Here is a 13,354-nt window from a genome sequence, read left to right as displayed (position 1 = left end):
GTTCCACCGCCTCCGCCACCACACTTCACGCCTCCTTCGTAGTACACGTCGCCGCCTGCATAGTACGCGCAGCCAACGGATGTGCCTGCTTGGGCGCAACAGCTTTGGAGGACGCCGCCCTTCATCGGCCTCGCCTTCGACGACAACGAAGACGGCGGCACCTGAATTGGTTTAGATTTTATTTTTAAATTATGTTTGAATCAAGCTCGCTTTTTAAATTTTACGTCATTTTTTCTCTCCAGCACATATGCAACTAACCAACGGACTGAATGGGTCGCGTCCCTGGAAGCTGTCCGGACAGGCCAGACCGTGCGACGGATCTGGTCCATGAGCCAAGACGGAAACGGACCGTTTGGATCCGCAATTAAGGTCAGCCCACTATAGCGGTAGCCATCGTAACGATGGGCCGATGCTGCCCGGTGTGACAAGTGGCAGAAGAGCAACACGTTACGTCGTGGGCTCGCCTCTGTCCCTGGGACCTGGCCCCGAGCCTCTGCTTCCACTCCCCGGCCCCACCAGTCAGCGCCCGCCCTCTCGATCCCAGCAACGAGGCGGCCTGAACTGAAGAGCTCGCCTGGCCCCTAGGCAGGCTCCGAGCAGAACAGGGGCGCGCGTGTTGCGGAGATGGGGTACCCGCCGTCGGTGGGCGGCAAGGCGACGCACCTCGTCTCCGACCTTGGCACCGTCATCCCTTAACCCCGTCTCCGGGCGGTAGCCCTCCTCTCACCTCCCTGTGAGAACCCCACCTGGCCACCTCCCTCTGCACTTCTGTAGGTCGAGACACCCAATGCTTGCTTGTTCGTCTCCATTTCTTTCCTAGGGTTCAAGGATTGCGATTGGCGATGATATCTCTATGTTTTTTTCGACTAGGCTGTGCCCGAATCTCTCGGTTTAGGGCCCCCCTTCTCTGTTGCTCATGCTGCTAATTCAAGTTAATGAGTAATGACAGACACTCAGTACTAGCGGCAGGGTGTGATTGCTGATATCTGGATGCTTTAGGGCATAAACTGTGGAGCTTCCATTTGGAGTAGAGCTGTAAAACTAAAATAAAACTGAACCTTTGATTTTTCGATAAAGGATGCTTTATTACTTTTGGAAGCAATTACATCCAGCCTCTGCATAACCAGAATGCACACAGCCGTTCAAGTGTCTGGATTCAAAGTATATATAAAAAACTAGGCGAAATACATATCGAAGCGATAAATCATATAACGCCTAAGATGAGGATGGCGATGCAATCCGTAGACTATGCTGCCACCCATGTAGTGAAAAAGTATCCCTCGCCGTAGCCTCCAACCGTGTACAGACCTCCGTAAATAGGTCTCGGTTCTCCATCCGCTGAAGAGGTAACCACGAACGGAGAATACCTGTAAATCTGTAGATGACCTGCAACAAACAATAATTTTTATCATTAAAACTCTTGTCATTTCTACTTAGCCAAAGCGCCCAGATAACTGCAAGCGCCCCCACCCTAAGAAGCAACTTAAACCTTGAATCGACACCGTGAAGCCAGTTGCCAAAGACATTGGCCACACTAGTCGGGGGATACAGGGTAGACGCTACTTGGATGACTGACCATATAGATCTAGCAAAATGGTACTGGAAAAACAGGTGTTTAATAGTTTCATCATGATGACAGAAAACACACCGTTTACTTCCGTGCCAATTCCGCTTAACAAGATTATCTTTTGTAAGAATAACTCCTCGACGAAGGTACCATCCAAAAATCTTAATTTTTAATGGTATTTTCATCTTCCAGATTTTTTTATTATTATCAACTGGTGTATCAGAATGAAGGATCACATTGTATAGTGATTTGACTGAGAACGTACCATCTACATGAAGATTCCATCTAAATTCGTCCGGTTCAGGCGATAGGTGAATATCTCCCAGCCGGTGAATTAGATTATTCCATGCCAATAGTCTTTGTCCAAGCAAAACCCGTCTGAACGTCACGTTCGGAGGTGAGGTAGCCATAACTGTGGCAATGGTATCACCTTTGCGACGAACAATACTATACAGAGCAGGATACTGTTCACTTAAGGGAGCATTGTCTAACCAAACATCTTCCCAGAACCGTATCTGTTCTCCATTCTTAATCGAGAAAGTACCATGGCGAAAGAAAACATTCTTTGTCGCCATGAGTCCAGCCCAGAAATGAGAATCCCCAGGTTTCCAAACCACTTGGGATAACGTCTTCGAGCCAATATACTTTCTCCGAAGAATAGTTTGCCATATCCCATCCTCGGTAAGAAGCTTAAAAAGCCATTTACCCAGCAGAGCTGAATTCTTGACCTGTAGGTCATGAATTCCAAGTCCGCCTTGATCTTTGGGACTACAAACTATGCTCCATTTCACCAGTCGGTACTTCTTTTTCTCGCTGTCCCCTTGCCAAAAGAATCTGGATCGATAATAATCGAGTTTATGCAGAATTCCTTTCGGCAGAAGAAAGAATGATAACATATACATTACCATATTTGTGAGTACCGAATTAATGAGTATCAATCTTCCTCCCAGGGACAACAATTTACCTTTCCAACTACTAAGGCGTTTTTGTAATCTTTCTTCCACAATTTTCCATTCAGCAATCGTAAGTCTCCGATAATGAATCGGAATACCCAAATAGCGAATAGGAAATTGGCCTTGCCCACAACCAAACAACTCTGTATATAGAGTCATATCATTTTGGGCCTCACCAAAACATAACAATTCACTTTTATGGAAATTGATTTTCAATCCCGACAACTGCTCGAAAGCTGCCAAAATTAATTTCAGATTGCGAGCCTTTTCGAGATCATGATCCATAAATAGAATTGTATCATCGGCGTATTGAAGGATGGATAAACCCCCATCAACCAGATGAGGGATCACACCTTCAATTTGACCATCAGACTTGGCCCGCTCTATGAGTATCGCCAACATATCCGCTACAATGTTAAACAACATCGGTGATAGCGGATCCCCTTGGCGTAACCCTTTTCGTGTTTGAAAATAGTGGCCGGTGTCATCATTAACCCGAATTGCCACACTACCTCCATACAGAATTTGCACCTATTTGTATCTATTTAGTGATCAGTCCGCTAGTTTCTTTGATTCCACTCGGTGTTCCTTTTCCATTTGCTTCCAATAGTTCGACCTATCCAGAAAAATTGTCGGCCTACGAATGTGGTTCCGATCCCTCCGGTGATGCCAGAAGTCGTTTCGATATACGATTTTATCCGGTTCCTATTTTATTTATTATCCCTGATCTGGAAGTCACCTTTTCTTTTCCTTGGGCAGTACCTCCTAACAAGATTGATCTGTTTGGATCTTGGTCCATGATGGCCTTTTTATTGATTTTGACGATTGGATCTCTCTATGAATGGAAAAGGGGTGCTTCGGATCGGGAGTAACCACTTTAGAAAGGGCAAAGGGGGGAAGGACATAGGAAAGAGGGATGCCTACAAAAAATCAATTGATTCGTCATGGTAGAGAAGAAAAACGGCGCACGGACCACGAAATCATGAATTAGAGCCCGCCACTCTGGAGAAAAACCTTTCATCCTGAGTGTCTGGTGTAAGAAAGACCACTTTACTTTATCATACGCCTTTTCAAAATCTAATTTTAGAATAACCCCATTTAATTTCTTAGTATGCATCTCATGAACCGTCTCATGCAAAACCGCCACACCATCAAGGATGTTCCTTCCTTGCATGAACGCGGTTTGTGATGGCTGGACGACATGATCCGCAACCGTATTAAGTCTAATGGTGGCCACTTTCGTGAAAATCTTGAAACTGACGTTTAAAAGGCAAATAGGTCTATATTGTTGGATCCTTTCTGCCTCATTAACCTTCGGTAACAAAATTACTTCACCAAAATTTAGACGAAATAATTCTAGTTGTCCTGTGTGTAGAGCACTGAACAAGTCTAGAAGGTCTGATTTGATTGTATCCCAGAAAGTTTGATAAAACTCCGCTGGAAAACCATCTGGACCCGGTGCTTTGTTGCATTCCATCTGAAAAATTGCCTTCTGAACCTCTTCCTCAGAATAAGGTGCGGTTAGTAGGCCATTTTCTTTAGCAGAAACTTGGGGTATATCATCTGTTAAGTCCTCATTAAGAGAAAAGGAGCTTTCCTCCGGAGGCCCAAACAGATCTTTATAATAATTAGTAATGTAAGATTTGAGTTGCTCATGGCCTTCAATCACCCCTTCATCTTGGATGAGAGAATGAATACGTTTCTTCCGATGTCTTCCATTGGCCAAGCCATGAAAATATCTCGTATTCGAATCTCCTTCCAATATGAATTGGGCTTTTGATCGTTGATACCATTTGAGTTCCTCTTCGCGGAGGAGACCCGCCATCTGTGCATTTGATTGATTCTTAAGATCAATCTCTTGCATGGACAGCGGTCTCACTTCCGCTATAGCCTCTAGGTCATCGATCACTTTTGATAAGCGAGCCTTCTCCTTTTTAAGAATACCAGCCGTATGGGCAGCCCAACCAGAGAGATGTTTGCGCATTGCCCGCATCTTAATATTCCATCTCATAATTGGTGTGCTACCCCCGACGGGTCTTTCCCAAACCTTTTTTACCATCTCATGGAACCCATCTCGATGTAGCCAGCCAATTTCAAATTTGAACGGCCGTTTACAAACAAGTCGAGGGTTCCCAGTGGTAAGGAGGATAGGAGCATGGTCAGACAGTTTTTCAATACGTTCTAGCGCACGGACAGATACCATTGGATATTTAAGTTCCCATTCGGTATCCATCAACACACGATCTAGCTTTTGGTATGTGGGTTCAGACAAACTGTTGGCCCAGGTAAACTGTCGACCAGACATAAACACCTCTCTTAAGTCCAAACTGTCAATGACAGCATCGAACAAGAAAGGCCAATGACCATCGAAAAGACCCTTACTTTTCTCATGAGGAAATCTCAGCAAATTAAAGTCCCCTCCGATCATAATCGGATGTGGGTTATCTTTTGCAAGATTTACCAACTCACGTAAGAAGTCGGCCTTAAAGGCGTCTTGGGCAGCACCATACACAGCAACCAGACTCCAGATGAAACCGTCAGCTTTGTTCTGAATATCGAGCTTAATGTGATACTCTCCATCAGAACTAGCTAAAACAGTCATGGTGTCTATGTGGACGCCAAGTAAAATGCCCCCAGATCTACCACGAGGCGGGCGAGAAAACCACTGAAAGTTAATCCCGCCTGATAAACGGTCGAGAAAACTTTGTGAGAAATTTCGCCTACCCGTCTCGGAAATAGCAATAAAGTCTAAATCATAATCTCTACAACCATCCGCAATGTGAGAATGCTTAGCCAAGTCGCCCAGACCTCTGCTATTCCGAAACATGCCATTCATCGAGAGACTAATGTATTTTTATCTAAGAAATTTCTTTCCAGCCGAAGATCGAGAACCACGTGCAGAAGCATTTAGATCATAAACTGAACTAAGCTCTGAGTGTTCTAAATCAACTTCTGTAACATTACCAATAATAGCCGAGAGAAGCTGACCATCTAAGATGTCATCATCTTCATCATCATCTACTATGGTAGTTTCAGACCCAGTGGATCCAGTCGGAGCAACCGTTAAATGGTCAAGCTCGTTCTGTCTCAACACATTAGTCGAAACCAAAATCTCATCTGACCGAGAACCCAAAGAGACACCTATACTACTCAAATTAGAAGAAATACGAACATCAGAAAAAGAAGTAAACGACTTGGCTGGCTGTTTAGTACCTGCCGTGTCGAGGTTCATCTCCGCCTTGCGCCGCATGGCCCTCTGCATCACGTCCTCATCCGTAGCCCCCGCACCGTCCTTCGACAAAGCGTACCGCTCGCTCCTCCTCACCATCGGCTGAACGACAGGTGGAGGTCTCGTGGTACGAGGCTGCTGCCTAGGGAAGGCTGGCGGAGAAGGACTCGAGCGTGGTGGAGACGGGACGGAGGCATGTGTCGGTGGTGGTGAAGACGACCCCGAAGCAGGTGAAGGTGGACTCGATGTAGGGGTAGATGGCGAGGAAGCCCCCTGTATCGAAACCCGCAGCGACGCCTTTGCCCCCCTAGGCGAAGGGGGGGCGGAAGACGAGCGACTGGGGCACCTCCCCAGCCCGGCCTGCTCCACCTCCTGAGGTGATGGAAAGGCCACGCCCGGATGTGCCTCCTCTCGGCCGCCGTCACGCGAAAGCCTGGCCTCCCGCTGCTCCTCGCTGCGCCCAAGGGCAGCACGGGACGACAGGACCGGAGAAGCAGCCTGCTGAAGCACCTCCTCGCCGTGCGGCTGTCGCTGCACCGTCGGACCTGGGGAGGGCTGCTGTGGCTCCGCTGGGCGTGGGGGAGGCAGCTGCTGCCCCGCCTGGACAAGGTCCTGCTGCTGCCGCCCGCCCTGGCGTCCCGCGAGCTGCTGCTGGCCCGCCGGTGGAGACCCGGCCTGCAGCTGTCCCGAGGGCCCCGTGGCGCCCGCCGAAGTTGCATGTGTCCTGGGCTGCACCCCCTCCGTCTGAGCTGAAGTAGAAAACGGAGTGGGTCTAGCCGCGGAACTACGTAGCGGCGTAGCCGACGACGAAGCCGGGCGAGTCCTTCCCTGCATAAATATCCTGCCTCGAGATGGCGAAGGCGCTCGAGACGCGGGCGGTGGGGTAGCAACCAGATAAGGTGACACCTCCTTGGCTCGAGCCACAATCTCCCTTCCCTTGTCTGTCCTCGGCGAATGATTAAACGGAGTCAAAGCCACCTGTGTAGCCGGCGCCACAACTGCGCCAGAGGACTGCATAGGCACGTGGCCATCAACCTCCATATGTGCTGTCCCCGGAGCCACATCCGCCGCAGAATCATCCAAACCCTCATCCTCGAACCCGTGAGACGCATCATCATCATCGTCTCCCTTCCAGAAGAAGGCCGAAAACGAGGATCCGGCTTAAACCCAGGAGTCTCAGGACGAAAAAGAAACTTGTAGCCATTGAGCTGCAGACGAGCCATCACTACTAAGGCAGGTAGACCCTCAGACTTATCCTTCTCCAAAGCAGCTATATCCCTCATGGCCACCTGAATCCGAACAATCCCCTGACTCCGAAGGGTATACAAGTCGACATCAAGCGTAGAGCCAATAAAAGTACCAACAGCCCACAAACCCAGGAAATGTCGCAAAGAATCTGGTACACCCTCGACATGCACCCACACAGGCTTCATAACATAAGCAGGTGTGTCCAGGAAGAGACTATAACCTGTGCATTCACCTTAGGCACACTCATCTGCATACCATCTATCCTCAACAAATTCTCAGCTGTAGGGATCCCAATCAAAAAAGCATTATTACCATGGGCCACCGCCTCCCACTTCCAAGTGGGATTACCCGGACACATGCGAGCCATGAGACTCAGAATATCTGCCGATGTGACCGTCCCCTCTCCTGACACCTGAACCAAGGCTGTAGGCGCACCAGAGGGAAGCAACTGTGGCTTATAAACTGAATCAGGAATCTGAAGATCAAGAGTAGCATCATTACCGCAACCAACGAAACAACTCATGGGCTTCGGAATCTTCAGAACAGGACATCGAATGGTCGGATGCTCCCCAGAATCACAAACCAAACAGTAATGAATGACCTTGCAGTCCTTGGTAGCATGAGTATTAACCGCGCACTTCCAGCAACGACCCACTTTCTTCGGCTTCGCGACAGGTGCTACAGCGACAGGAACAACCGGTGGCAACAACGGCTGAACAAGAGTCTCCATCGTATGCGTACCAACTGGCACACCCGCGGGAACCAAGGGATCTTGCACCATAGGCTGCGCCGTAGCCGGCAGCACGGCAGCCATCGCACCCACCGCTACCGCCGCAGCGGCGGTCTTCTTCTTCCTCCTCTTCTTAGCCTGACCAGGTTGCGCCGGCGTATTCTGCACAGATTGCTGAACTGACTGTTGCCCCCCGGCATGCTGCATAGGAGGAGGATACTGGAAATACTGCCCCTGGTACTGCGGATACTGTTGCTGTGGCGGATACTGTTGCTGCGGGTACTGATGCTGTTGCGGCAAAAATTGTGCAGCCGGTATCCGAGGCGGAGGCGGGCGGAACCCTACTTGAGGACGAGGCGGAGCAACCGGAGCAGACGGCATGAGAGCCCCCCGCTGGCCAGCCCTGGAACCCCGGAGGGCCTTGGTACGACGAAGGCCCCGCCGCATCCACCGGCCGCACAGGAGGCGGCACCGACGGACCTGGAGCCGGCCCTGGTGGTACGGGACGAGAGGGCCCTGCCATGGCGGCGGCCGCAGCACCACTAGCCACCACCTCAGCGAACGAACGGGAGAGAGATGCTCGGAGCAGAGACGGCGCCGGCGACGAGGTGAGGAGACGAGGATCGGGCGGAACGAGCAGGGGCGGCAGAGGTGCGGCGTCGACGTGCAGAGATGGAGTTACGATCGCATGTCGCGTGATCGACGCGAGTAAACCAGGCGATCGACGATCCGCCCGCTGCATGCCTATCAAGGCCCGGCAAAAACCGGCCCATCGAGGCTGAGGCCCAACGTACCCGGATCCCGCCTTGGCTGGTTCAAACCTTGGCCGAATCGCGGTCGCCGGCGCCGGCGCCGGCGAGGAAGAGCCGCCATCCTTCTTGTCTCCTCCCACCTTGGCATTGACAAACAAATCCCCGAAGATAGCCGGCGGCGTAATCCGCTTGGAGGGTAGAGGTCCCTTCCAAGCCTTGATCCGCACCGGCCCCTTAGGCATCCGCAGCCCTGGCGGCGAACTGGAGATCGGCCTGGCAGCCCTCGACGGCGGCGACGTCGACCTTGCCCTAGTCACAGCCGGCGCGGACGACGGCGGTCGTCGCTCCCACGATCTTGCCTCGGCATATTTCGCTAACTTGTTTAGGAGCAATGTTGTATGCCCCAGGAGGTGAAAACACAAAGTCTATCATTCTGTTGGCCATGCTTGGGTTACAACCTTAATGTTCCTATTTATCTTGTAGGAGGCCATGTATATAATGATGAAGATGGTGAAATTCCTAATGGCCCTGACACATCTTCGTTCAGAGCATTTATGATGTCATTTATGTCCACATCAAACTTCAGCCATGGTTCGATGGAGACCATACCTGAGCAGAATCTGAATATGGACTAACCAACGTTAACACCTGTTGGTAGGGGAAACAAAGAAAGGGGGTTTCTTAGTAGAGGCAAGCATTCCATCGGAAAGATTATCAACAAGGCAGGTAGACTTGGTGGTTTCAGGCAAAAACCAAGCCACGTGGTTGATAGTGAAATAGCAAGTCAGGCATGGTCAGTTTTGTCCGGTTTGGATCTCAAGGGATCGAAGGAGTCTGCTTCAAACCATATAAGTTGCCAGCTATGTCTGAACCATCGATGCTTTTGTGAGAAAGGATGCGAGATGTTCTTTATCAATCTCTTCCTGTTCTTGTTCAAGGAAGGAACTGGATGTTGGTTTACAGGTTATCTCTTGAATCCAAATTTGTCCTGATTATTAGCATTTTGGCAGCTCGTTGATTCTTGGATGTCTAATTTCATAATTTTGCAGTACCTGGAGGCATGGGATATCTCTATCTACTCTGTATAAAAGGAGCATTCTTTCTGCTGGTGATTCACTTTTGGTATGCTACATGCTCTGCATTTGTATAACTTTCACTTTCCATACCCTTGTGTGCAATATAATATTGTCTGCATATAGTATATAATGCTACATGCTTGTGAAGTGGCACTGCCAACTTTACTGCATGACCAAGCAGGTTTGTGTAACTCTCTCATCCACCCAATTAATTGTGCATTCCCTGGCGTTTCTGTTAGACTTCTCATGGCATGTGAACCACATAATTTTGTTGGTGCATGTTACATTTTCCCCACAATGTGTCTGTTCCGAGCATCCAAGCACCAAAGTTGCTTTGGTTGCATCTGGAACTTTCCGGCATGCTCTATCTGAACCTGGATCATGCATGCTTCTTAATTTAGCTAATTTTGGTGATATTGTTACATTGTTGTTTGGATTCAATGCCTCTATAAAATTGCCGTTGATACGTCCACATATTATGTGTAACGTAGGAGACATGCCTATTTTCTAATGGGGGCGGGTTATTTGGAAGCTTAAAATGTGAAAACATGTATAGTCTGACTGCAAGTTAGCTCTCAGTCTAGTTCCCATTTTGTGTGAGAATGATGGAGTTCAGTAAGTAAAGTTACTGCCTGAATCACTGAAAGCTTTGCCTTTCACAGAGCATCCCATTTATTTGAACGTAAGAAAGATGATTTGATTAGATTTCATTTATAGCTTCTGACTTGCTAAGCAAACAATTGCACTCTTCGGTGCCATTTGGTAACACACCTTCTGCATGTAGTTTGCCAAAACGTACTAATTATTGAACAGAGGTAGTAGTTTCAATCTTTTTAACAACCTTATGTGCTAGTAGCACTCCACTGACTCCCTGATACACACTATCAGATGAGCCTTTATAGAAAGATCAGAAGATTAATATCTTCTTCTAAGTTGGGGATCGTGTTGCAATTGATGTTTCTGTAGAGAAAGTGTTGTAGGAACGTTATTGCCTTATTGCTGGGATCGTATTTCTAGAAGTGAATATCAGTTGTCATGCTCTAAGTTTCTTGCTTCTTTAGGATTATACTGGTAAATTTCCAATTGCAGGGGCTAATAACTATTTCACGTTTTGCTCCGGGGAGTATTTGACAATGGGAGGTGGTGGTCACTGGTCACTTTGCACTTTATCTCGATGAAGACCTGTAATCTCTATGCTCTCTCGTACCTCTCAATTCAATAATCAAGAGCGGGATCTCTATATCCGTAATAACTCCCACATATTTAATGATGAATCTTGTGATCGTGTGAACCATAAACGTTGTAACCAATTTCTTTTGTCCCACGATACTTTATTTGTCCAAGATCTGATTGTCGGTATCAACCATACCTAGTTCGACCTTGTTACTTGACAAGTACACTTTACTCATTCCATGATATGACATCCTTGTAACCTAGTCACGTGCTTGCAAGCGCTGACGATGTGATATCACCAAGAGGGCCACCACCTAGAGTATATCTGTCCATTATTCGGATGGATAAATCTCACTCTTAATCCATAATTCTCAACTAATACTTTTATTGTACCCAACACCACCTTTATAGTCACCCTGTTACGGTGTGACATTTGATGTCATTAAAGCACTCCTCCGGTACCACTGATTGACATGGTCTAAGCATTAGGGCTACTTCGTATGTGTTTGATACAATAATGTAAACTTAATGACTCGATCATCTTGATATACTTACTTGGTTGTGTTCACCACATCATTCTCCTAATGATGTCATTTCATTATTAATAACATTCAATGTTCATGATCATCAAACCGTAATCATCAGTTAATCAACGAGTTAGTTAAATGAGAGGCTTTACTAGGAACTTTTGTTTGTTTTTTAGGCACACATGTATTTACGTTTCTAGTCAATACAATTCTAGCATAAGAACTAAAAAATTTATCATAGACATAGAGTATGATAATAACCACTTTATTATTGCCTCTCATACATATTCCTTTCACTCTACTCCTCTACTAGCGCTAGAGCTCCTCTGCCATTGTGCTAGCCACCATGCATATGAGCTCACCATCGCAGAGGAGGCCTCGCGGAGGCCTACTGCCACCCGTAGCTCTTTGCGCTTGGGTGTTCCCGGTGGAGCCCCCATGCCACCCCATTGGTTCCTTAGGGCAGCTCCAGCAGCTCGACACATTTCGGTCACCAAAAGTGATCATCTGCGTGTTTTGGTCGGGCAATGGACACGGAAATCAGTTGAAAAGGCCCGTGTGACCTTCTGTGCCTGGTATGTCTCCAGCGGCCCGACGCAATTTTTTTGGAGTGTCAAGCTCTTTTAATGGCGATTAATGTCTCGTCGAGCCATGCCGCCACCGATTACCGGTTCCAGCGCGTGGCCACTATTTTGCGCATGTGGGAAACCGAACGCTGGTTCCTACCTTGCCGTGGCTATATAAGGGGTCGCTACGAGGACAACGGAAACCCCTACCTAAACTTGCGATGGCCGACCACGAAAGCACTTGGAGCCGCGTTATCACCATGGCTTGCTCCCGCTATCAGGAATATTTGGATAGAGCACATCTCGAGGCATTGGATGCGTTCGTGGTGGAGCAGGCCGCCGCTTGCGCCCGCGAGGACGAGATCTACATGCCCTAGCGGAAGTGCATGGGAAGGCGGCGGAGGCGGCGACGCGCGTGGCCGTCGCGTTGGAGAGCGAGTGGGCATCCCTCGAGTTGTTGCACCGCCAATCTCCTATGACGAGCAACACCGACATCCAGGCGGTGAATGCCAGGCTCGCCGAGGGCGGTTTCTGGAGTCTTAGGAAGGAATGCGCGTCCTGGGGCCCCAACCCGCGGATGTTGTCTACCTCCACGACGATGATGAGGCCATCGGCGTGGCAGACGAGCAGCGAGCACACTGCTCATGTCGTTCGAGAGTGTCTGTCAGGACACCGATCGTCGTCACGCCCTGGCGATGGAGGAGCAAGCGCGCTACCAAGCGCTCGCCATGAGGCGGACGTACGAGATGTCGCCCCTGGCGGTGGTTTACCACGCGGCGAGCGAGGAGGTGGTGGCGAGACGATGGGAGCATCCACAGGGGAGTCGGGAGAAACGTGAGCGGGAGGATGCTGTCGCGGCTATGGCCTCCACGGCGGCCTTGGTGGTGAGGGACATGGCCCGCTACCAAGCCAACTAGGATGCGGCCAGAGCGGCGGAGAAAGCGGCGGCTAGAGCCTGCTGGGACGACGCTCTAGCCGAGGGGCAGACACGCTGCAATTCGCCGTCGGGAGGCCTACACCGCCCGCCGTGGGAGGAGTTCCGACGGCATCTGGCCATCAGGGCACGCTGGTGGCCTGTAGGCCACTCAACTACGAGTAATCTCGACCATAGTAGGCCTCACGACGACAAGTAGATATTACCGTTGTAGTTTAGGTTAACTCATCTAACCATCTTTGTAAAGATAATCTTTTTGGCCAATCAATATTAATGAAAACCTTTTAGCTTACCTGAGTCACTGCTCGACGGGCCCGGATACCAGCCAGTTGCAGTAATGCTACACTTACGTAAAAAACCTACGGGGGAAAGGCTACGGGCTGACGCGTCATCTGACCTGGCAGCAAAATCACCCCCGTGAAATTAGAAGGAAACTGCCACGAAAAGAAAGGAAGTGGCCCAGCAATTTTCTCCGGGCTACTGGGCGACGGCGGGTCGTACAAATCGGCGGATGAAGCGGCGAGGTCCCTCCTGACCGGGCGACTGCGAGGCCCTCCGAGGCGGCGCGAGTGGCCAGGTGCCCTGTTGCGGCGCAGCGA

The 13,354-nt window shown here is 49.3% G+C and overlaps 1 protein-coding gene and 1 pseudogene across 1 annotated transcript; both read left to right on the top strand.

The window, feature by feature from the left end:
• Positions 1-624: 624 nt before the first annotated feature.
• Positions 625-12,198, top strand: LOC127316073 (uncharacterized; annotated as a pseudogene).
• Positions 2,141-3,481, top strand: LOC127312611 (NADH-ubiquinone oxidoreductase chain 3). The gene is made up of 2 exons (XM_051343132.1): positions 2,141-2,144; positions 3,043-3,481. The coding sequence occupies exons 1-2, from the start codon at positions 2,141-2,143 to the stop codon at positions 3,390-3,392; spliced, it is 354 nt and encodes a 117-aa protein (XP_051199092.1). The 3' UTR covers positions 3,393-3,481.
• Positions 12,199-13,354: the final 1,156 nt, after the last annotated feature.

Source organism: Lolium perenne, chromosome 7, assembly GCF_019359855.2.
Source record: "Lolium perenne isolate Kyuss_39 chromosome 7, Kyuss_2.0, whole genome shotgun sequence".
In the NCBI taxonomy this organism is placed as follows: domain Eukaryota; kingdom Viridiplantae; phylum Streptophyta; class Magnoliopsida; order Poales; family Poaceae; genus Lolium; species Lolium perenne.
The sequence above is the reverse complement of the archived record's forward strand: the minus strand, read 5'-3'. Positions and strand labels throughout refer to the sequence as shown.